At 48.2% G+C, this 22,902-nt stretch overlaps 1 protein-coding gene across 4 annotated transcripts; it reads left to right on the forward strand.

Annotated features, from left to right (window-relative positions):
* Window positions 1-4,485: 4,485 nt before the first annotated feature.
* On the forward strand, window positions 4,486-19,767 carry LOC114589109 (sestrin-1-like). Of its 4 annotated transcripts, XM_028715193.2 has the most exons (10): window positions 4,487-4,984; window positions 8,863-8,937; window positions 9,363-9,569; window positions 11,216-11,398; window positions 11,934-12,158; window positions 12,515-12,620; window positions 13,228-13,346; window positions 13,862-14,052; window positions 15,287-15,431; window positions 18,110-19,767. In XM_028715193.2, exons 2-10 carry the CDS (start codon window positions 8,908-8,910, stop codon window positions 18,197-18,199), a joined length of 1,296 nt encoding a protein of 431 aa, XP_028571026.2. In that variant the 5' UTR covers window positions 4,487-4,984; window positions 8,863-8,907; the 3' UTR covers window positions 18,200-19,767. The 4 variants fall into 4 exon arrangements, with proteins under 4 accessions (XP_028571027.2, XP_028571026.2, XP_077778331.1 ...); XM_028715192.2 differs by lacking the exon at window positions 8,863-8,937 and having other exon boundaries at window positions 4,488-4,984; XM_028715194.2 differs by lacking the exons at window positions 8,863-8,937; window positions 11,216-11,398 and having other exon boundaries at window positions 4,486-4,984.
* Window positions 19,768-22,902: the final 3,135 nt, after the last annotated feature.

The raw sequence follows: 22,902 nt of genomic DNA on the forward strand, positions 1-22,902 counted from the left end.
TTCAGAGAGATCCAGGGCATTCTGGCAGTGGAACTGGGGTGGGAGGGCATAGCAGGGTGCAGGAATTCCTATTTCGCCTTAGGTGGTGAAATGGGATTGGCTGTCCCTGGTAGCAGAGCAGAGCCATTGTGGCCAGTAGTCCTCAGTAGCCTTCTCCTCCATGAATTTGTCCATTCCTCTTTTAAAGCCATCTGAGTTGGTGGCCATCACTGTTGCCTGTGGAAGGGAGTTTCGTAGGTTAACTATGCGCTGTGGGAGACAAGTTGGGAGACAAAGCTGCATTAGGGTGTGAAACCCAATCAAAGCAGGAGTTCTGTTGGTTTTCTGTCCTTATTTTGGGAAAAACAAGGGTCTATGTACTGATTCATGATGCCCAAAGAGGGGAGCTCAGATCTGAGTCAGTGAAGAAATTCAAAATGGAAATCAACAGCCAAGCTTCTAGATCTGTTTTTTTTTTTAAAAAAGACTAGCCCTGGCTACAAAACAAGGTCCCAAATAATGTTTTCACAGTGTGAGAAGCAGAGGAGAATAAAAAAAGGATTTAAATAGCTCTTTTTAAACAGCTAAAGCTAATTTTTGAGTTATTTAAATCTCTTCTGACAGCATGGATGTGTCTGTTCAGGAACCCTGGAAGAATAAAAATGGTTGGGTAAATGGAGTTCATAGAACTGTAGAATTGGACAGACCATGAGGGTCATTCTAGTCCAACCCCCTGCAAAGCAGGAATCTTTTGCCCAACATGGGGCTTGAACCCATGGCCGTGAGATTTAAGAGTCACATGCTCTTCCAAGCTATCCCAGCTATTTGTTCATATGGCTGCACGCTTGGGATTTCATTGGCTGCTTCCTAGAGTGTCCATTTCTGTACTTTGTCCCCATCTTTAAAAACAGTTGAAATAAAAATAGGAAAAGGAAACTCTTGTGCAATCTCCACCCCACACTAATGCAGTGTAAGTAATAAGGACAATACCTGCTGTGAATATTGCACAGCGAGAGAAAAGAGCCAAGCCATCTGCAACCAGAGGGAATAGACAAAGACATCAGGGCGTGGAGAGAAAAGGCACAAGGAAGAGCACAGTCTATATCACAAGGCAATTCATGATGACTGCTGCATTAACAGGGTTTAAGGCCCCCTGAACATGTGTGGAGAGGCAGGGTGACACAATGGACTGTGACTTGGGAGACAAGGTTTTGAATCCCTACTCAGCCATGAAGCTCACTGGGTGACCTTGTGCATAGCCCACTTCACTGGGTTGTTGTGAGGATAAAATGGGGAAGAAGAGAACATTGTACACCACCATGAGCTCATTGGAGGGAAATGTGGCATATAAACACATTAAATTAAAATCAATCAATCAATCATTTGGTTAATGCATGTGTTTCTGCATTGCAGGCAGCTGCTGTGTTGAGGCATTGTGTCTCACTGCAATCTGAATCAGGATAGGCACCTACACCAGTTATCCTGGGGCAGGCTATGAGGGTCAGGGGTGTGTTAGCATTAAATCTTGCAATCGTGCAATGGGTTAGCTCGGCACCTGCCGAGGCCCACATCTCTGCAGTTGGGGGTGCTGTGTCAGTTCCGGGAGCCATAGGAGCAAACTCTTAGAGACCAAGAGGTCTTCACACACACACCCCAATAAAATATTTGAAGGGCCCCCAAAGCTGATGGGCATTGCCATTTGAACAGTGTGCGTGCACCATGTCATGTGATCAGTTATGCAGGGTGGGGCTTATTGCCTCCCCCCCCCCAATATTTTATTCAAGTTGGGCCCCCTAGCTGAAACCTCCTGCCCCTCTTTTCCCCTTCTTCTTGCTATTACTACTTATTCACAAGCTATGTTTAAGAGTAGACCCATTGAAATTAATGAACCTCAGCTAACTGGGATGATTAATTTCAATGTGTCTGCTATGAGGATGAAAAGCATTAAAACCCAGAGAGAGAATATGAATGGGTAACTGGATCAGGAGGTTAAGAACACGAGAGAAGAAGAGCCTGCTGGCCCATCTTGTCCAGCACCCTGTTCTTACAGTGGCCAGCCAGATGTCTGTGGGAAACCAGCAAGCAGGACTCAAGCACAAGAGCAACTCTCCCCACTTCTGTGGTTTCCAGCAACTGATATTCAGAAGAATTGCTTCCTCTGACTCCATCCTGGCTTGTGGCCATCAATAGCCCTCTCCACTGTAATTTTGTCTCTTCCTCTTTTAAAAGCATCCAAGTTTGTGTCCATCACTGCCTCCTGTGGGAGCAAGTTCCACGGTTTAACTCTTTACTGCATAGAGAAGTTCTTCGTTTTATGTGTCCTTAATATTCCCACATTCAGTTTCATTGGATGCCAGTGAGTTCTAGAGTTATGAGGGAGGAAGATAAACTTCCCTCCACTTTCCCCATGCCATGCATAATTTTGCAATCTTAGCATGTCACCTCTCACTCACCTTTTCTATAAACTGTCCCAAACCCTGTGCAACCTTTCTTCATAGGGGAGTTGCTCCACCCCCTTGATCTTTTCGTTCCCCCTTTTATGAACCTTTTCCAGCTCTACAGTATTCTTTTTGAGGTGAGGTATCCAGAAATGTACACTGTACTCCAAATGCAGATGCATCAAAGATTTGTATAATGACATTATTATACTGGCAGTTTTATTTTCAGTTCTTTTCCTAATAATCCCTGGCATGGAATTTGCCTTTTTCACAGCTGCCGCACTCTGGGTCAGCAGCTTCACTGAGCTTGCTCAGGGAGAGCACCTGCTTGTGGGTACCTGGCAATGACCTGTAATTCCATTTTTGCATTCAGATGAGGGAATGTTGTTACTTAGGGCACAAGGCTTTTGATGTTTCATCACCAACCAATGGCCTTCATAATAAGCAGAAGGGATTGTCTATAATACTATCCATATTCTATCCTGGTAATCTTTCTAAAACCCAGGGATCCTCCTCTACTCATGCAATTGCCGAAGTGTATTTCTATGCTAGGTGTCAGAATAAAAAAGACACTCCTGTAATTTTCCTTCTTTTCAGCTGGGTGGGCAAGTCCTTGGGATTTCTGTGCAGCAACTCGCTTGTGAACAAGGATTGCTGGGATATTGCTATAGTGGCTTCCTGAGGAATGGAGCGATATTTTCACGTACCCACTACTAAAACCAATTTGGAATGTCAGAATCCTTTGTGCACGTGCAGAGTTCTGTCATTATACCACAACCAGCACAGGGGCTCATTGCCCAAACTAGAAACTGTGACACAAACTGGGTTCAACACAAAAAAGCTGTTGTTAGATAGCAGTAGTGCTTATGTCCCCGCCCCCCAATATAATTTACATTTTTAGAATGCTACCAACAGTAAGGAAAGAAGTTGCAGGCAGGTATTCATAACATGAATACACCAGTATCAACTGGTTACAAGCTATGAAAACCATGAATAAAATATTGAGCTCTGTACTGCCTTGTAGGATCCAGCAACCAGATGCACAAATATAGGATTTGGGACACCTGCCTTGTCAGCAGTACATGTGAAAAGGATCTAGACCAGAAGTTTAACATGAGTCAATAGTGTGGTGCGGCAGCAAAAAAGCTAACCCAATTCTAGGCTGATTCAACAGAGGTATAGTGTCTTGATCAAGGGGAAGCAATAGTACCGCTCTACTCTGCCTTGGTCAGACCACACCTGGAGTCCTGTGTCCAATTCTGGGCACCACAATTTACGAAGGATATTGCCAAGCTTGAACATTTACAGAGGAGGGTGACTAAGACGATCAACTCTCTGGAATCCAACTTTGATGCGAGGGATGCTTGAGAAAGTTGGGTATGTTTAGATTGCTAAAAAGAAAACAAAGGAGATACGAGATGCATTTTCAAATATCTGAAGGACGTCACATGCAAGAGGGAGCAAGCTTGTTTCCCCCTGCTCTGGAGGGTGGGACTCAAACCAGTGGATTCCAGCTACAGGAAAGGAGATTCATCTGGAAGAACTTTCTGACAGTAGGAGCTCTTTGACAGTGGAAGGGACTCCCAGAAGAGGTGGTACGCTCTGCTTCCTAGGAGATTTTTTAGCAGAGGTTGTGGGGGCATCTGTGTGGAATTATTTAGTTGCGATTTCTGTATTGCAGGGAGTTTGACTAGTTGACCCGTGGAGTCTCTTTCACCTCTACATTTCTATGTTTCTGACATTCTGCAGGGCTCAGGATTTGGGGGGTGGGGGGAGGAGAAGAAAGTGACTGAGCTCCATATATAGAGTATTTATATCGAATGAGAAATTTTACGGTATGTATACGGCAAACTATTGCAGTAATATACATTGGAGCTATAAACGGAAAAACAAAGAGTGGACCGAATAACCAAAATTGTATTGGTTTTAAAATTTTATTTTATTGATACAAGTGTTCTTGCTATTCTTTGCAGGTTACAAGCTTCTGAAGACTTCAGTGGGTTCTCCGAGTAAACCAACAGGTATAGGAGGAAGCTAGCCACATGCACACACACATACAAGCGCGCGCGCGCGTGCACGCACGCACACACACAGAGTAACATACACACATGCACAAAAACACACATGCAAAAATAAGGCGCGACTCCTTTAAGAGCTGTCAAAGAATACCACGCTGGAACCTTGGCCCCGCCCCTTTCACCTAAATAGGCGGGGACTAGGCGCTTGACGGGCAGGTAACTTTCCATTCGGACCCACGTGGTTACGCAAGCCTCCTGCCGCAAGGCTCCCCATGCCCCGCCCCGCCGTCCGGGATAGGCCAGGAGTCCTTATTCGGCTCCGCCCCTCTGCAGTGTTTGGACAGCGTTGGGAGGTGGGCCACGCCCCTTCTCCTCTTAACTCCAGCTAGGCTGTCCGGGCTTGTAAGCTTCGCCGGTTGGCCGCGGCTCAGAGTCCGGTAGTGGCCGTATCCATGCAGTGAGGGAGGAAAACCCGGCAGGCCGGTGAAAATGATACTCTGCCCCGCTAGCACGGAACATCCCCGCGGAAAACAGTGCCATAGGCTGCAGGTAAGCGGGAGATCCTCTGAGATGCTGGCAGTGACTGTCTTTGCAGGGCTTAAGGAGACCCCCGAGGGAAAGGGGCGTAGAAGTCCCCTCATTTAAAACCACGCTCACTTCGGGCTCACTTCCCGCTTGCACAGCTTAAATGCTGCAGCAGCGGCACGACCAACAAACTCATTCCACAGACCCTCCGCGCTTGCAAATTCCACCACGTCCGTAGAACAACCTCCCCCGAGGTGGCCGGTTTGGGGCGCTGGCGCCGCGTCCGAAGGGGGTTCGTTTAAAAGGGATTCTTGTGGCAGCCGGGTCAGAGGAGGGTGCAATTTCTAGAGTAAGCAAAGAGTTCCAAGCCCCGCCGGCGTTTGCTGGCGAGTCAATCGCGCCGGTCGGATGGGGTGCACACGCCCCCTCCTCCAGTCCACTCCTGACAGCGGGTGAATGCTACGGATCCCCGCTTCTCAAAAGCATGCGAGCCGTTGAAGTTGCAGCCGGAACGTGCCTGTTCCCCCCACAAAAACCCTGCGGTGGACTTTTTCTTTTTAATTGGGGGGGGGTCCCTGAACGTCGCGCCCCCAGAATGCCCTTCCCCCACTTGCTTTGCTTTCTTGGCGTAGCTGAACCTCCTAAGGGCAGGAGAGCCGGGGGCGGGCGTGGGGCGTAGAATGCTCTCCGCTGACTCTCAGGATTAGGACCCCTCAGGAAACGGGCGCGCGGGGGGAGAGGCACGGTGCTTGCCGCCCTGCTTCTCCCTCCGCTTCTTCCCATCCATCCGGAGCGGCTGTTTGTCCGGTGCGTCCCTGGAGCGCTGCCTGTGCGCGTTCGGCCTCCGCCGCTCTCTTTGTCCTAGTCCGGGCGGCAGAGGCAAGGATGCGGGATGCTGCTGCCGCCGCTTCTTCTTCTTTCTCCTCCTCCGCCTCCCCGCGCTGCCAATCAAAGTTGTTTTTCTCTTTTTCCTCCTGCGTTTCGTCGGTGGTGCGGCTAGGGGGCGCTGCGGCCCGCTCGCTGCGGCGGGGGTGGGTGGGTGGGTGCATAGATGGATTGGGGGGCGCGCCGGCAGGGAGACAATGGGGCCGCTACCGGGACGGGAGAGTGGGCCGTCACTGGTCCAGCTGCTGCTAAGGCTTCAAGAGGGGGCGTGTTCTTTCCCCGAGATGTTGCGTTTTGGAAAGCCTTTTTAAAAAGGGAACTCAGGGTTTCTGCACCGCCCTGCAGAGACCACCGCACACTCCCCCATTTTGGTGCTGCTGCTGTCCGTGCTTCTCGTAGTGTTTCACTTTGCTTGGAGGTATATACCTCTCGCTTCCCCAGAGTGCGCCCCCTTGTTTATAATTCTCCCACTTGAAGATGGAGATTGGCTGGCTTCTGCGTGTCGGGTGTTTGGGGAGATGGGGGGGGGGCGAAGAAGCACCCTGGTAAACTGTGCATCCTGCTCCCCCAAAACACGTATCAGCCTATCTCTCTGTCCTCGTTGTTGTTGTTGTTCCCTTGATGGTTAATCTGCCACTTGTTCGAAACAATTCTGTAAAATGATGTTGGGGTGTTTTTCCCCCTCCCTTCACAATGGGTTGTAAGTTTTTCTCAGGGTAGGCACATCGGAATGAATGAACCTAAGTTAGTCAGGGTCATTAATTTTAATGGACTCTTCTCTGAGTAGCACAAGCATTTGTAAGAACCGGTTGGCATTCATCTGCACCTTGGTTCAAATAATTTCATCTGTTCCCAAAGCAGAGTGGTGGTGGTCCATCACACTTGCATGCATCTAGCCTGCATCCACACCATACATTTAAAACACATTCCTCCCTCTGCTCCAAAAGGAAAAGGAATGCTGGGAACTGTAGTTTAAGGTGCTGGAAGCTGCAACTCTTTGAGGGGTGAGTGACAGTTCCCAGGGTTCTCTTTGGGAAGAGGGTGTGCTTTATATGTGTGTTGTATATACAGAAAGAGAGGGCATCTCCAGGACCAATAGCTTACTAGATTACTTATTCATCAGGGAGATGGAGAAGGCGTGTATGGGGGGGGGAGAGAGAGAGAGACTAGACCCCTCCTTTCAGGGCATGTTAAAAATAAAGCAGGAGCTGCAGTGAGCTCCCTCTGAACTGGACTCTGGCACAAGACCCCTGCGACTAACTTGCACAGAACTCTGGTGTGTCCGGACCAGGTGGAGTCTCTGAAGTTCCTGAGGCTCGAAGGCCAGGCTTTGGCACTTCCACTGACCCCACTGCCGCATCACTTCCCGGTGTTGCTTTTTCTAATTTTATTTTAGAGTTCAGGAATGTTATTTTAAGGCCCTGTTAGACTCTGAAGGAGTGGGGTAGCTCGCCTGGATATGTGAAACTGAGTGATTTTCCACTGTCCCGTCCTCCTTCTCTGCTCTGTCTATTTGCCATGAGTTCCAGCCTCGATGCATATGGGTGAGTGAGGGAGTAGTGGTAGAAAAGCCCCAAAGCCCTGGGTGGGTGGGTGGGTCGACTTCCCAGATCTTAAATGGACTGCACAAGACTTGCCTTAATGTTATCCATAGCTCATTGCAGACTGAGAGGGAGAGTTGTTTGTATTGCTGTACAGGCAAGAGATGCTCTTAGGCACCTGCAATTGGTACAGTTTTTGCACTATCTGTTGGGTTAGCTCAAAATCTGTTTATGGGGCTCTGGGTGAGATTTGAGCCTGAGCCTCCCCTGAATGATTATTTAAGTGGGAGGCAGGAGCCCCTCTGGCTTGGAAGGACCAGCTGAAGATTTCAGGGAGTAGGCTGGAGGGTAAAATGCATGTGAACCTGGGCTTTGAGATACAAGGACTTGTAGGAAGGAGCCCTCCATGGCAGAATCACTGATAACAAATGTCTGCTTTGATTAGTTTGTTCAAGGAAGGTATCCGAGGAACCTTGGCTTTCATTAAAAAAAAAAAGTGGGGAGAAATGAGCTTCTAGTCCTCAAGAGGGTGTAAACTGACCTGTGCTGTGATTGGTGAAATTATCTGTAGGGTTTGGGGGCTGAATCCAGTGTCTTCTGATTGGGAGGAAATAATTCAGTGATACATTTTCCTCTCCCTTCACTCTTCCCTAGCAAAAATAGATATAACAGAAATTAGTGCAATTAGACTTAATGGTGCATTGCTTCTACATGGTGGCAAAATAAAACTTTTTATTGTGTCAGCACCCTTGTATCCCACTTGTGGGTTTCCCAGTGGTATCTAGCTGGCTGGTTGTGAGACACAAAGTGATGGACCCTTGCTCTGGTCCAGCAGCCGGACTCTTATTAAAACATGGCATGCACTTATTTATAGTCCAGAACTGTGTGCAGCCCTGAACCCACAAAGTGCCCAGTTCTAAGTTTTCTTCTAACACCCAGTCAGCTTCCCAGAGAAGGGGATTTTCTCTTTTCTCAGATGATGGGGACACAGTCTCTTTCCACCGAGACCCCATTGCCCCTACCATATTAAGCAGCAGATTAAGATGCAGGTGGTTTCTCGGGCCAATGGGAATGACTGTTTTTTAGACGTGCTGTGGGCTGCTTGATCTTTTGATATTGTGATGCTCGGCTTTCTTTAATAATTTGCTGTGTCTGTCGTTGGTTGTATGCTTCTTGTACTGATTTGTGCATTGCAACGGTTACACACCTGGGAATCTTTGTGTGGTAGAGCATCTCTGTTGCCTGCAGAAGGTCCCAGGTCCAATTCTGGGTCTCTCCCAGGAGAACTGCAAAAGGCTCTGGTCTGAAACCTTGGGAAATTGTTCCCAGTCAGTGTAGAGAAGGGGTGGGAAACCTTGGGCCAGGGGTCTGGATGTGACCCTCCACTCCTTGTTCTGACCCCTGGAACTCTCCCCATGCTGCTCCCTTCACTGATCTTGCTTCAAATCCAAACTGTTTTGTTTGTTTTTTGCCTAGCTGGAATGTACCCTTGAACTCTCATAATGCTTCTTGGTTTTCTGGATGGAGGATATAGAGGATATTGAGGATTTGGTGAGTGTGTGTAGGATCTAGCCTACCATACAAACGTAAAATTTTCAGTCTTTGCTCCTCTTACTTTTGCTTCTGGCCTCACCCACCTCTGGCATGTGGCCCTTGGGAGATTGCCCAGAAGGGAACGCGGCCCCTGGGCTGCAGAAGGTTCCCGTTGCAGAAGATACTGAGCGACATGGACCACTGGTCTGACTCAGTATGAGGCAGCTTCCAACACCCCTACAAGTTTAATCAGTAATAAAAGCAACTCCTGCCTTTGAGACACATTGCGTTCCATGAGCTTGCAATTTCACTTTCTCGCTGCACCTGTCAACCTCTTCTTGTTATCACCCTCTTCTCCTGTTCCCAAAAAGAGCAGCTGGGGGACACAAAGCACGTTTCTCATTCTCCTCCTTCCCCTCCCTCCCCTCCCGCTCCCTCCCCAGGTAGCAAAGATGAGTGCTGGTGACAAAGAGAGGACTTCCCACTTGCTCTTTGTGAAAGCTCTGGCTACCCGCGGGTGCCTCGAAGCCATAAGCCAGCAGATGGGATATCACCCGCAATACCTGGACAGTTTCCTCCGGATGCAACACTACCTACTGCACATGGATGGGCCGCTGCCATTCTACTGCCGCCACTACATCGCCATCATGGTGAGTGGGGGGGAGCCAGCCCTCAACGTGGCACCTTTGGCTTAAAGGGCCAGGTGCACTCGCACTCCAGGCTCCAGCCAGAGCTTGCTCAGCACCTGCCTGTTGGCACAAGCCAGCCTTTTCCAACCTGATTGGACTGCATCAGCCCCAGCCAGATTAGGTGTTGTAGTCCAAAACTTCTAGAGAAACCAAAGCTGGTTCCGCTGCCATGCAAACACGCTCTCTCTCTCTCTCTCTGTGTGTGTTTCATTTGTTTGCTACAGCTGTTGGTCTCACTCAGCCCTTTCACCCCACACTTCCCCCATTTTACGCACCAGTTTGCTGTTATTGGTTTGGAGCTGCTCATAACCCTGTGTTGTCTCTTGTCCGTTGGGTCTGGTGAGGGTTTAAGGGAGGAGGCAAAAGCAACAGGGTCTATGAAAGGCAGGGCCAACTTAAATCTAGGCTTTGTGCCTGTCTTCCTCCCTAAGAGGATAAGGATGAGGAAGCTGGCAGCCAGTGCCACCCTCTGCACTAGTAAAAAAGGCGGACACATGGGGTCTGGTTGAAGGAAAGCTGAGGTTAGGGAGGCAGTACCCCACCTGTCCTCATGGAACATCCTCTGCTGCCCAGACCTTTATAGCACTTGTGGAGTGCCTCAGGGGTGCTGCACAACTGGGCATACATGCCAGTTGCCTTCTTCCTGCATTGCCTTGTGGAGCTATACCAAAATTTCGTAGCTGGTGGTGGAGTCTGCTCGCCGTTAAATTTCGGCATAACCCCTATCTACCGCGCTCCGTCCTACTTAACATTGCTTACGGCCATGTCTCACCGATATGCCTTCATTAGAGCTAGGTTTAATGTCTTTCCAACAAACGTGCTGAGACATAGATTCACTAAGGGCCAAGTCCCTCCAATGTGTGCGTGTGAAATGAAAACATCTGAATCTCTACATCATGTTATGTTTAGCTGCCCTTTGTACAGTTCAGCCCGTGCTAGTATTCTAAACCCCATAATCCAGCCTATGGCTGACAAATCAGTAGACCCACAGCTGGCCTGGGTTCTTCAAGATGTGGATCCTTATATTACCCTACAGGTTGCTAAATTCCTAACAGCCGTCCTCTCATACAAGAGACGGAATGGAATGTTAGCTGATTATTGATAGTTATAAGAATTTTCTATAATTACATCAGATATTGATTTTAGTGTAGTGCCTAAATTTTTTTTAATCTTAATCTTAAACTTTTCTATGAATGGCTAATATCTGTCCTTCTGAGTTGAGAACTGTGTTATACTACTTGTGGCTTGTACGAGTCCGCTGTTTTATTTGATTTGATTTGTTTTGATTTGTTGTGTTTTGATTGATTGATTGATTGATTGACCTGCATTGCCTCCAAAATAGCCTCTATATGAAAAGCACATTGCGCTAAGCGCATTGTTCAAGATGCCTGTCCTCATGGGCCAAGCAGAACAGACTCTCTTGGGAGATTGTAGAGACTCCTTCTTTGGAGGTTTTTAAGCAGAGGTTGGGTGCTCATCTGTCTTGGATGCTTGAGCTGAGATTCCTGCATTGCAGAGGGTTGGATGAGATGACCCTCAGGGTCCCTTTCAGCACTACATTTCTATGATTCTGAGTGTATTTAATGTGCCTGTTGCATCTCTTGCAGGCAGCTGCCCGGCACCGGTGTCGATACTTAGTGAATCTACATGCACTGCAGTTCCTGAGGGTGGGTGGTGACCCTCAGTGGCTGAGAGGCTTAGAATACATCCCCCCAAAACTCCAAAGACTCAGCGAGATTAACAAGATCCTGGCACACCAGCCATGGCTCATTGGCAAGGAGCACTTCGAGGTAACACCGTGGGGCTGTGCAGAAGGAATCTAGCAGGGAATGGTGATACGGTTGGGAGTCTCCATTCATCCCCATTGTAAATGCAGCGGAGCCTTTGTGCTCACACCTGCTTCTGCACATGCATTAATAATAATAATTCATTTGACTCAAACTTTTCCATTGCAATACTTTTATTATTTTAATAATATTACTAGGATCATCATTATTAAATCTGTATGCTGCCTAAATTGGCTTTTAAGCAAGTTTACAACTTTGAAACCAACTGCACACAATAAACACACATAATACAAAATACACAATGAAGCAATTCTGTCAAAATGTTAAGATAAATGGCAGCCACAACTGAAATACTGGCAAGCGGGTGTGAAGCCTAACTTAATACAGGCAGCTGGAATAAATTTAAGGGCACGGATTAAATGAAGCATTCTGACAGCTGTGTGAGAGGTTTTCCGTGTCTGGAATGTGGGGTTCCTGGGAACTGAGGCCACTGGCTGCATTCAGAGGTGATTTTCCCCTTCTGTTGCTTCCCTTTCAGAAGCTGCTGCAGATCAGGGAGGAGAGCTGGTCCCTGGCAGAACTGGTCCATGCTGTTGTGCTCCTTGCCCACTACCATGCACTGGCCAGTTTTGCCTTTGGATGTGGCTGTGAACAAGACTTCCCGCCAGACGGCTTGCTGAAGCTCACGCTGCCGGGGAGCCTGTGCTTTTGTGAAGTCAACAATGGCTGCAGCCAGGATGTGTTTCATCACAACCGCAAGAAGGTGCACTTGATGCTCCGGGGGCTGGGAAGGGAGGTTGAGGTATACAGAGAGGTGGGCATGGTGAGAAGGCAGGAATATTCTGTACTTGAAACATGGGATTTGTGGCTCAGTGGTGGAGCATCTGCTTTGCATGCAGAAGGTTGCAGGTTCGATCCCCAGCATCTCTAGGTAGGACTAGAGAAATCCCCGGCCTGAAACCCTGGAGAGCTGCTGCCAGTCAGTGTAGACAATACTTGATGTACCACTGGTCTGACTGATCATCATGACTGTGGTTGGGTGGGGAGGAGCCCTTCTTGGACTGGGAGCCAGCAAATCTCTTTGGTGTTTTCTCCCTTCCCCCACCCCCTGGCCTGCAGTCTATGGATTCCTGTGAGGAGGTGGAGTCTCTACAAGAGCGCGTTCACAAGCTGAAAGTGGAGAATGAGGCACGGGAGGCGATGAGAACACCTGAGAGAGAAGAAGGTAATGCCTAAGAAGGGTATTGGACGCTGGTGGATGCCAGTGGTGGCAGCCACTCGTTGGGACTGGTGGGGTGGAAGGCAGGGAGGCCAACAGTAGATGGCACCAGAGCCCATGGCATGGAGAGCCAGCTGCTTTTAGCTTCTACCGCTTCCTCCTCCCTGCTGTGTTTGACAAGGCCAACGCTGAGACCAAGGAGGAGGAAGCTGGCAGGCACTACCATCATCTGGGCTGGGAAAGCTCAGTCTGTAGAACAAGAGGCTCTTAATTGCAGGGGGTTGGACTAGATGACCCTCATGGTCCCTTCCAAGTCTACAATTGTATGGTTCTATGACTGGTAGTGAGCATGATGGCAGGCAGGCAGGCGGGGGCAGTTGTAAACAGACTGAGTTTGGTGGGGCACTGCCTGTTTGCCCACATGGACCAACCTCCATTTAGGTAAGGCTGCAGGAGAACATTCTGGGTGGAGACATTTCTGCGTGCAGGGAGTGAATGCAGTACTGCCATGCATGCATACACACACACCTTTTTCTCCAAGGCCCCTCTCCTTTTACTTTCAACACAGCTTTCTTATTCTTTTTTCTTTTGCTTATATGTACCTGGCTTCCAGCTTGCAATGGTGAAATTTCTGGGCCCACAGACATCTCTTGCTTCATTGAAGACCCCAGTTTTGGGTACCAGGATTTTGCTCAGCTTAATGAGAACCAACCACAGATATTCTGTGTGCAGGTACATGCTTATTACATTTTAATTTACACAACCTTTTAATATTTCAACCTCTAAGCAGGTTGCACATGTCAGCTGAAACCCACGCAAAAAACTCAAAATTCTGCATTCCGTACTACTGCTGCTGCTGCTAATGGTGATAATAATGACAATGATAAATTCCACATTTTGAGTCACCTAATTCAGCAACAATGAATTTCATAGCAAAATAAACACAAGTAGTAAAAACCACAAAATATGTGGAATATCAAGACACAGCATCAATCTACAATGCAATTGCAGAATATTTCTAGAAAAATTTCACAAATGTTACAAAGGTGCTGCGTTAAAGTGGCTGTGATTGAGTGGTGGTGATCCCCCTGAAAATGTCCTGCACAGTTGCAGGGGACAGAATCGGCACAGAAACCTTGCTGGTCCTCCCCAGCCCGCATTGGGGGCTGCTGGTGGTACCCTCCCTCTGCCTTTCCTTACCTGTCCTTTCTCTCGACCCACCTTTTTTCTTCTTTTCTTTTTGGCAGGATTACTCCTGGGCAGACCACGGCTTCTCACTGGTGAACAGGTTGTACACTGACATTGGGTTTCTGCTAGATGACAAGTTCCAAAAGGTCCAAAAGCTCCAGAGCTGTGTGCTGGCAAAGCGGCAGGGCTGTGACCCAGCCACGTTCAAGCGCAGCGTGTGGAACTACGTCCACTCCATGTTCGGCATCAGGTAACCACTTCCTTCGCCCGTCTCTCCTGTGCTCTGTGGGGGACCAAGCTCTTGCCCGAAAACACCCCCTGCCCGTCCCTGACCAGTGTGGAACTGATGCATGGGGGCTTTAAAAAGCAAGCCAGGCCACATACTGTGCTGAATGCAGGGCTGAATTAACCACTAAGCAAAATAAGCACCTGTTTAGGGCATCGGGGGAAGGGAGGCACCGCATAAATTTTCCATTGCTGGATTTACCACCATGGACCCATACGGTGCAGCTGAACAAGATTCCACAATAAAGCCTCTCACAATAAATGAAAAAATCACACACACGCACATGCACACACACGGTAATAAAATAGCAATAATAGAGATTAATAATATACAGTTATTGTTTATATTCTGAATTAGAGATATATAGAGGCACTACAGCCTAGCATGAGGAATCATCCCATTTCTCCCCACTCAGCCTAGTCTCTGCTGCACCCATTTAAAGCAAGACTTGGGGAGGTTTTTTTCAGCCCGACGTAGTGGATGAGGCCAGAGGCAACAGCAGGCTGAGCAATGGATGTGATACTTACCTTCTATAAAGCAGGCTATGTTCTGACCACCTGGGAATCTGCCTTGTACCGGAGTCACACCTGTTGGTCCATGTAACCCAGTGTTGGAAACTCTGACTGGGTACAGCTCTCCAGAGTATCAGACAGGGAGTGCAATTCGTAGCCTTACTTGGAGATGCCAGAGAAGTGAGTTTGGGATGTTCTGCATGTAAGGCATGTTCTCTACCGCTGAGCCACAGTCCTTGCTCAGAGCAAAACCCTGAGGTTTCTGCATCCTGCCACACACCCTTTCAAAATCTCCCCCACCCAGGAGAGGCAGTGTAGCTGATCAGGGAGACATGCCAGGCAGGGGAAAGCACCCGAGGAGGGTGTATGGTGCATTCTATGGATCTGGGCAAGATCCCTGCAGGAAAGGATTTGGGGCTTCTGTTTCATGCTTCTGCTGTATGTGTGTATGTTCAGGAACTGCAAAGCCAGCTGCCTTTCAGAGACAGGAGGGTTTGGACCAGATCATTCTCCTGGGCTCCGGCAAATGTTTTGTTTTAGTTTCCTAAGCTTCAGCTGAGGAGGAAGCAGGCAGAATTCCTTCTTTGCCCAGGGCATCTTGGAATCTGGCTTGAAACTGACATGTGTTTAGGGTGAGAGAAACTATTCTGGTTGCCAGCTCCTGTGTAACTGCTGTTCTATTCCAGGTATGATGATTACGACTACTCAGAGGTGAACCAGCTCCTGGAACAGACACTCAAGCTCTACATACAAACTGTGACTTGCACCCCAGAGAAGTTGGATCAGGAGACGTTCACGCACTTTTGGAAGCAGTTCAAGCACAGCGAAAAGGTTAGAGATAGCAGGATTTGTGAGTGGATGGAGGACAGAGGTGTTGGTGGTCCAGGGATTGCAGGGGTTGAAGACCCGTTACGGTTTCTACCTCAGGGTCCTGAAGCTGCCCAGTCACATGAAAGGGGAGCTTTTGAGCTACTGAGAAAAGGTCTTCTCTCCCTTTGTACTGACTGGAGCCCATCGGGAGTGAAAGGAGGTGAGTTCAGCCACTGAGGACGGGCTCCCAGGGTCACTCTGGAGGAGGAGCATCAGAAGAACACCAAGGAGAAGTTGTTCTCCATGCTCCAAAGCTGAGCATTTAATAACACTGAAAAAACAAGGTCTGAAAAAACCACTTAAATTCAAAAGAAGATACTGGAGCACTCCAAATCATTTGCTTATGTACATGCACAGAAAATAGCAGATCTAGCCGAGAGGCAACACATGGAGATACAATGCATCTCTAATTGCTTTTACTGTATAATTATAAGATCATTGTATAATCGTAGAAGGGGGTGGGGTGTGTCTGTGACTATCCTGAAGGGATCCCAGCACTTCTGAATTTGCCACCTTATTACTGGTGGAGAATATGTATGTGTCTTGGGCAAAGGGGTATTAGCCTGCTCCTTGGTGATGCCCAGGCTGTACCCATTTTACAGGCAATAGTAACAGCAACAAAACCACATCTCCAATGGTGAATTGTTGAGGGGGGGGTGAGATGCCCTCTCTTTTTGGAGCATCATGGTAATGTGGTGCAGGCAGTTCTCGCTCAGCTGATGTTTGCATTCCTCTTCACTTGCAGTGAATCCAGAATGCTCCCCCCCCCCAAAAAAAAAACCTGTTAGAATGGCAGCTGGGAAATTGTTCTGCCTAAAATATTTGTTTTCTCTCCTTGCCGCACCACTCCAACATACTTGTCAGTTATTAAGATGAGGAAAGAAGATACTGCATTTGAAAAATTTTAAAGGGAAGAGGAAAGTGTGGTGAAATTCTCATCCGTAGGGGGCAGGGGCTTTGTCTTCTGTACTTCACTTCTAAGGTGCCCAAGGCTCTGTGTGTATGTTGGTCGTCTCTTCTTTCATTCCACAAACCATCACACTCCAGCAGCTTGAACTCTGCAGCACCCCTGGATGCCCCCATGCCCATTAAAGCCCACAGAGAGACACCACAAGAACTCGCCCTTTGGGGCTTTTTTTCAGATTAGGAGGCATGGGCAGCCAGAGAGGCTGCAGAATGATTTGCTGGAAGATAAAACATGCGCAATATACCCCTCTTGCAATGAATAAGCAAGCTCATAACCCAACAGGCACAGTCTGCTAAAGACATCTTTATGAGGCAACAGGACAGGGCTAGAAAACTTTTGAGAAACTGTAGGAGAGATTCCAGCACGGTGCTGGCCTTGACAGAGATTTGGACAAGGAGTGTTACATGCACTTTTTGGTCCCCACCAACACGCAGACCCTGCCCTGCTTTTTAATTGAGTGAGCTTTGCTTATGTGCCCATAGTTCTGTGTGTTCTACTGCCGGCTGTGTTCTTTTTTTTTTTCCCCTGCAAAATCAGCCACCTGCTTTGCAACCTGAGGATCTAACCACCTTGCTTGGCAAAGACATTAATCTCTGCTGCTGCTGCTGCTGCCTTTTCAAAGAAGTTGGCTGGCCCTGTGTATTTTTAAGACCCTGGGGGAATTGGATGTCCATGAATCATTTTCTGTACCAAATGCCAGGTTGTTAGAGAGGTTTTTTTGTTGTTTTTTTAAAAAAAACTTTTATATCAAGACTGCAGGATTGAGGGCACTGGAGAGAAGGAGGCTGGGTCTCTCTCCTCTCTTCTCTCCCCCAACCCACCCCTTCCTAAGTGAGCAATTTAATGTGCCCCAACACAGGAGGGAGGGGTTACAAACAATGGTTTGATTAATTTAATAGGCTGTGCTGATCTTGATTTACCACACTTAATTAAAAGTTGATGTGCTCAACCACTGAGCTTATGGCAGGTCCAATAGCTTAGAGAGCTTGGTGGATTATGTACATGCAGAAGGTCCCAGGTTCAATCTACATCTACTGCAGAAGGTTGAGCAGCAAGACTGGGGAGACTGCTCTGCTTGAGGTCTTGGGAGTCTGCTGCTGCCAATGCTGCTGCTGTTGAGAATGCTAGGCTAGATGGACCAGCACTCAAATAACTCTGTACTGGGCGGTTTCATATGTTTCTGTTGGAGTTAAATGGTGCAGGAGAGATGTTCTAGAGTTGGGCTGGGTGAACTTGAGAACCCACCTGGATCTGTCCCAAAGCCTCCCTAGTCTAGCACGGTGGCTGACCAGATGCCTTAATGGGAAGCCCGCAAGCAGATGGTGAAAGCACTCTCTCTAGCAGCAGTTCTCAGCAACTGGAATTCAGAGGCATACGGCCTCCAACTGTAGAGGGAGACAGTAGCCACCATTGGTAGTTTGGTGCTCCAATGAGTTTCTTAAAACACTATAACTTGTGAGTGAACTCCAATGGAGATGAATTTTTGAAGATTCAGGATGCATGAAAAATGGAAGAGAACTGTTGAGCTAATGTTCTGTTTGTGTGATTCCCACGGGCATCTTATTGGCCACTGGCCTGCTCCAACAAGCTCACATGTACTTAACCCTTGCCCTGTGGTCCAGTCAGGCTTCTTTCTCCTCTAACCATCCCTTTTCCTTCTGCTGCTTTTTAGGTCCACATGAACCTTCTCATCCTGGAAGCCCGGCTGCAGGCAGAGTTGCTCTATGCCCTCCGAGCCATCACTCAGTACATGGTCTCCTAGAGGGCTGCAGGCGAGCACTCCCTGGACTCTGGCTCATGCACCGTGCCATTTCAGCGACTTCAGTTACTTGATAGCTTTCCCTTCCCCTCTTGAGATGTGAAGAGAAAGATGCGCCTTTCCTCCCAGCGGTCCTCTGTTGTCTTGTGCAATTGCTGAGCTCTGAGGAGCTGGGAGAAAGTATTGGGTCAGATGGTTGGCTGCGTGCAAGGGTGTTTTCTATCCAACACCTTTTGGAGCCATTTCTGTCCACACAACCCTTTTGCAGGCAGGTGTGTGCTGCAAAGGGTGTGGAAAGCCACATGGTGGCTAGATGTTTTTAATGGGAATGGGTGGGGTCGTCATTGCAATTCATTGTTGGTCCAGTTGTAGCAGCTCTTACTGAGTTTCTGGCGTCCTTTACAGTATTAGAGGACCCTTTCCTTGCCTTGTGCCATTCCTGCTGCTCATAATTGTGCCAATGTCTTAGCCCACTTTGGGTCTTGGATGTTCTGTCAGTTGGGGTGGTCGGTGGCTTTAAGCCAAACTTGCGGAAAAGATAAGCCCCTGGACTTTGAGGGAAGGACTTTCTTGCTTCCTACTGGTCCAGGGGGGAGGAGGTCTGCAGCAGCCTTCTTTAACCTGGCATGCCCTCTGAATGTTTGCCGTACTACAACTCCCATCATTCCTCTGACTGCTGGCCATATTTACAAGAGCTGATGGGAGTTGGAGTCTAATGATGGTGGGAAAGCACCAGGTGGGCCTGCAGTGCTTCTTCCCGTGAGAGATTTCCACTCCATTACTCTTTCTAGAGTTTCCCTCAATGGTCATTTCCTGGCCTCCACTTCTGCCCTTTTTTATATTCCCAAAGTTGTACCAGTTTTTCAGCCTGCCTCCCGAGCTGTCCCAATTGCTTCCCCTTCCTGATGTCTGATTTCATGGCTGCCTAGAAAGAGGGCTGTGACTCCCCAGCACCTTTTGGCTTTGGTTGTAGCAAAGCTACAGAGATTCCACAGATTCCCACCTTGCACTCCTGAACACTTTCACTCATTGCCCAAGGTGGGTTTCCTCCAATACGTATCCCCTTGTTTTTTACCCCCTCCCAAGGAGCACAGTCTGATGCTGGGAGCTGGTTCTGGGTGGGTCTCCCTGTAATCTATAAATGCTCTTGCTAAGATTTCCCCACCACCGAGCCAGGAGGGCTGGGGTCCCATTATAATGCTGGCAAATGCCACTCTGGAAACACAGCAAGCCCACTCTCCTTACTGGCACAAGGTGCTACGGTCACCCTTCACTTGGGCAGTTGTGCATGCTTGTTATATATGTGGAGCACTGTGCACATCCTGCACCTTTTGGGAGACTCTCACTTTGTGCAAGGCAGGATGGTGGGGAGTTTGCAGTGGAGAGATGCTGGTGGGAAGGGACCATTAAGAGCTGAAGACATCAGGGAGGTCAGGAGCTGGCTCAGTGCACACAGCGGCAGCTGACCTGTTTACTGTGTAAATGATTTTTTTGTGGGGGGGGGGACAGAACATCATGTGGGAAAGAGAGTAAAAGCCTATTTTTGCTATAAATATACTTGTTCGACACTGCACTGAGTCTGTCTTGTCTTTCTTTGGGGGGGTGATGGAGGGGTGTCTTAAACTGCAGTATGTTGCATGCTGAGAGCCTGGCAAAGACAGCTTTGTTGCTCCTCCCTCTACAGTTGGTGTGGTGTTTTATTTGCAAAAAGTGTTGGCAAAACTTTGCCCTGGAATCCATTTGCAGTGTTGGGACTCCGTTCTGGAAATGCAAGATTAATTTTAAAAAGAGGAGAGAGAAGAGTTTGTGTGATGCTGCCACTCTTGAAAGTTGAGTGGGTCTCAGCCTCGTCAATACCTGGATGGGAAATTAGCTTATTAACTGGGGCTGACAGCCATGGAAGAACTTTGAGTAAAGTGTTTTTGTTGTTCCTCGTAATAAATGCCTTTTGTCCCTTGGCCAGTTCACCCTTATCTTTGGCCATTTTTAATGTCTACTCAAGAAACAATGTAGAAGTGGGGGTGCATCACTAGGAGAAGGCTTGATTGTTGACTCCTGAATGGTGGTGGTAGATTTCTGCCAGGTAATGCAGCATGTCCCCTTTCCCAGAAGAAGGCTTCAGCATTTTGGGATGTAATTCATGGGCATCTGCAAGGATTCTTCTTGGTGGGAAGTAAAATACTGACATATTGGCTAGTTACTCTCCAAAAAATTCAAAAGAATGGCCCTTGTCAATTTCCTCCCCTCATGTCTCAAGTTGTGCAGGTGTTAGGCAACATTTGGAAAACAATATTTATACCCCGCCCATCTAGCTGGGTTTCCCCAGCCACTCTAGGCAGCTTACAGCAGATAGAAAATTGTTTCCTTCAGGGTTGCCTTCAGATGTCCTCTGAAAGGCAGATAGTTGTTTATTTCCTTGACATCTGATGGGAGGGCGTTCCACAGGGCAGGCGCCACTGCCAAGAAGGCCCTCTGCCTGGCTCCTTGTAACCTCACTTCTTCCAGTGAGGGAACCACCAGGAGGCCCTCAGAGGTGAATGATGGGGGTGGAGACACTCCTTCTGGTATACTGGGCTGAGGCCATTTAAAGGTCAGCACCAACACTTTGAATTGTGCCCGGAAACGAACTGGGAGCCAATGTAGGTCTTTCAGAACCGGTGTTATGTGGTCCCAGCGGCCACTCCCAGTCACCAGTCTGGCTGCCGCATTCTGGATTAGTTGTAGTTTCCGGGTCACCTTCAAAGGTAGCCCCACATAGAGCGCCTTGCAGTAGTCCAAGCGGGAGATAACCAGAGCATGCACCACTCTGGCGAGACACTCTCTGGGCAGGTTGGGTCTCAGCCTGTGTACCAGTTGGAGCTGGTAGACAGCTGCCCTGGACACAGAATTGACCTGTGCCTCCATAGATAGCTGTGAGTCCAGAATGACTCCCAGGCTGCGCACCTCGTCCTTCAGGGGCACAGTTGCCCCATTCAGGACCATTCAGGACCAAAACAAGAAACCCAAAATTTGAAACTATTTTAAAACATTTAAAAACATGAAGTATTTTTGACATTTGCCCCAACCCCAGAGTTTGTTCCGGTGAGCCTGAGCTCTTCAGCACTCGAGCCTGGCAATGTCCCTCTGGTCTCCCAGGAGTCTTTGAAGCAGAGCAGAGTGAATCTGGTCCCCACCCCCTAGGCCAGGTGGAAAAGGGCCTTGCAGGGAGTGGTCTTCAGCACTCACAGCTGGGCAACGTACAGTGGAAGCACTACATTTCCACTTTAAACAGCCATGGATCCTCCCCCAAGTATTCTGGGAATTGTAGTTCATTAAGATGCTGAGTGTTGGTGGGAGACCACCAAGGCCCCTCAGGGAGCTACAATTCCCAGAGCAGTTTAACAAATCAATGCCTCTTCCCAGGGAACTCTGGGAACTGTACCTCTGTGTGAGGACTAGGGGGTTTCCAAACAACTATTGGCACCCTTAACAAACTAGAGCTCCCAGGATTCTCTGGCAGAGGCCATGGCTGTTTAAAGTAGTAGCATCAAGTTTTCAATGTATGGTATGAATGTGCCAATTCTCTCCTCTTCCTCTCTCTCTAAATGAAGACAGGGAATCTGGAGATTATAATCCATGTTGGGGATAGAGAAGACCTGCCTTCTAGGCCCTCTCTTCATCAAAAGGATTCTCGGGTAATATATATATATATGAATGAAATTAACTTGTGTATCATAAGTGAGCATAGAAATGAAATACATCAAGGCAAAACAGAATGGAACTCAATTCAAAAATCATCCACTATCTAAAATGCCTAGGAAAACAGAAGGATCTTCACCTGGGCCAGTGCTTCTAATCCCAATGTATGGCTCTTTGTGAAGGTCATTCCAATGCTGGGATAGCCTACCACTACCAAAAGGATGTTCTTGGGATAGGGTCTTTCCAGAAGGCCTTGGAAGATGGGTAAACTGGCATGGGAAGAAGCTCTTTTTCCAGGCATAAATCAGTTCTGAAATAGACATATATATGCCAAATTTGGGTGTGCTTACTTAACCAAAACCATTTTTTAAAAAAAGATAAAGGACCCCTGACAGTTAATTCCAGTTGCGAACGACTCTGGGGTTGCGGTGCTCATCTTACTTTACTGGCCGAGGGAGCCGATATTTGTCCACAGACAGTTTTTCTGGGTCATGCGGCCAGCATGACTAAGCCGCTTCTGGCGAAGCAGAGCAACGCATGGAAACACCGTTTACCTTCCCGCTGGAGTGGTACCTATTTATCTACTTGCACTTGATGTGCTTTCAAACTGCAGGAGCAGGGACCGAGCAACGGGAGCTCACCCCGTCATGGGGTTTCGAACCACTGACCTTCTGATCAGCAAGCCCTAGGCTCAGTGGTTTAGACCACAGCACCACCCACATCCAAAACCATGTTTAGCAGCTGCCAAAAACAGAACAGTGAAGTTTCAATGGGCAGGGGGTTCCAAAGTATTCACTACCATGCTGAAGGATAAGCATCAGTCTCCTTAGCTGAACCAGCTGACTTCTCTCCCTCCTGTTAGGAAAAGGCTTTGTAGGTAGGCAAAGTTTGGGCTACCAATGTTCTCTTCATCCCTGCCCCTATAATTATGTTGACAGATCTCCCCACTAACAACCAAAGCAAGGTTGGTGACAAAATAAAAGTGCTATTCTTGGAAGTTTCTCAAGCCAACCACCTGCCCTGAGGCT

This window comes from Podarcis muralis, chromosome Z (genome assembly GCF_964188315.1).
Source record: "Podarcis muralis chromosome Z, rPodMur119.hap1.1, whole genome shotgun sequence".
Lineage (NCBI taxonomy): Eukaryota > Metazoa > Chordata > Lepidosauria > Squamata > Lacertidae > Podarcis > Podarcis muralis.

Bases quoted from the DNA above. Each gene is read 5' to 3' on its own strand.
- LOC114589109 (XM_028715192.2), top strand. From the start codon at position 4,925: ATGATACTCTGCCCCGCTAGCACGGAACATCCCCGCGGAAAACAGTGC. The intron at 12,159-12,514 runs GTGCACTTGATG...CCTGGCCTGCAG, and splicing joins TTCATCACAACCGCAAGAAG to TCTATGGATTCCTGTGAGGA. The intron at 12,621-13,227 runs GTAATGCCTAAG...CCTGGCTTCCAG, and splicing joins AACACCTGAGAGAGAAGAAG to CTTGCAATGGTGAAATTTCT.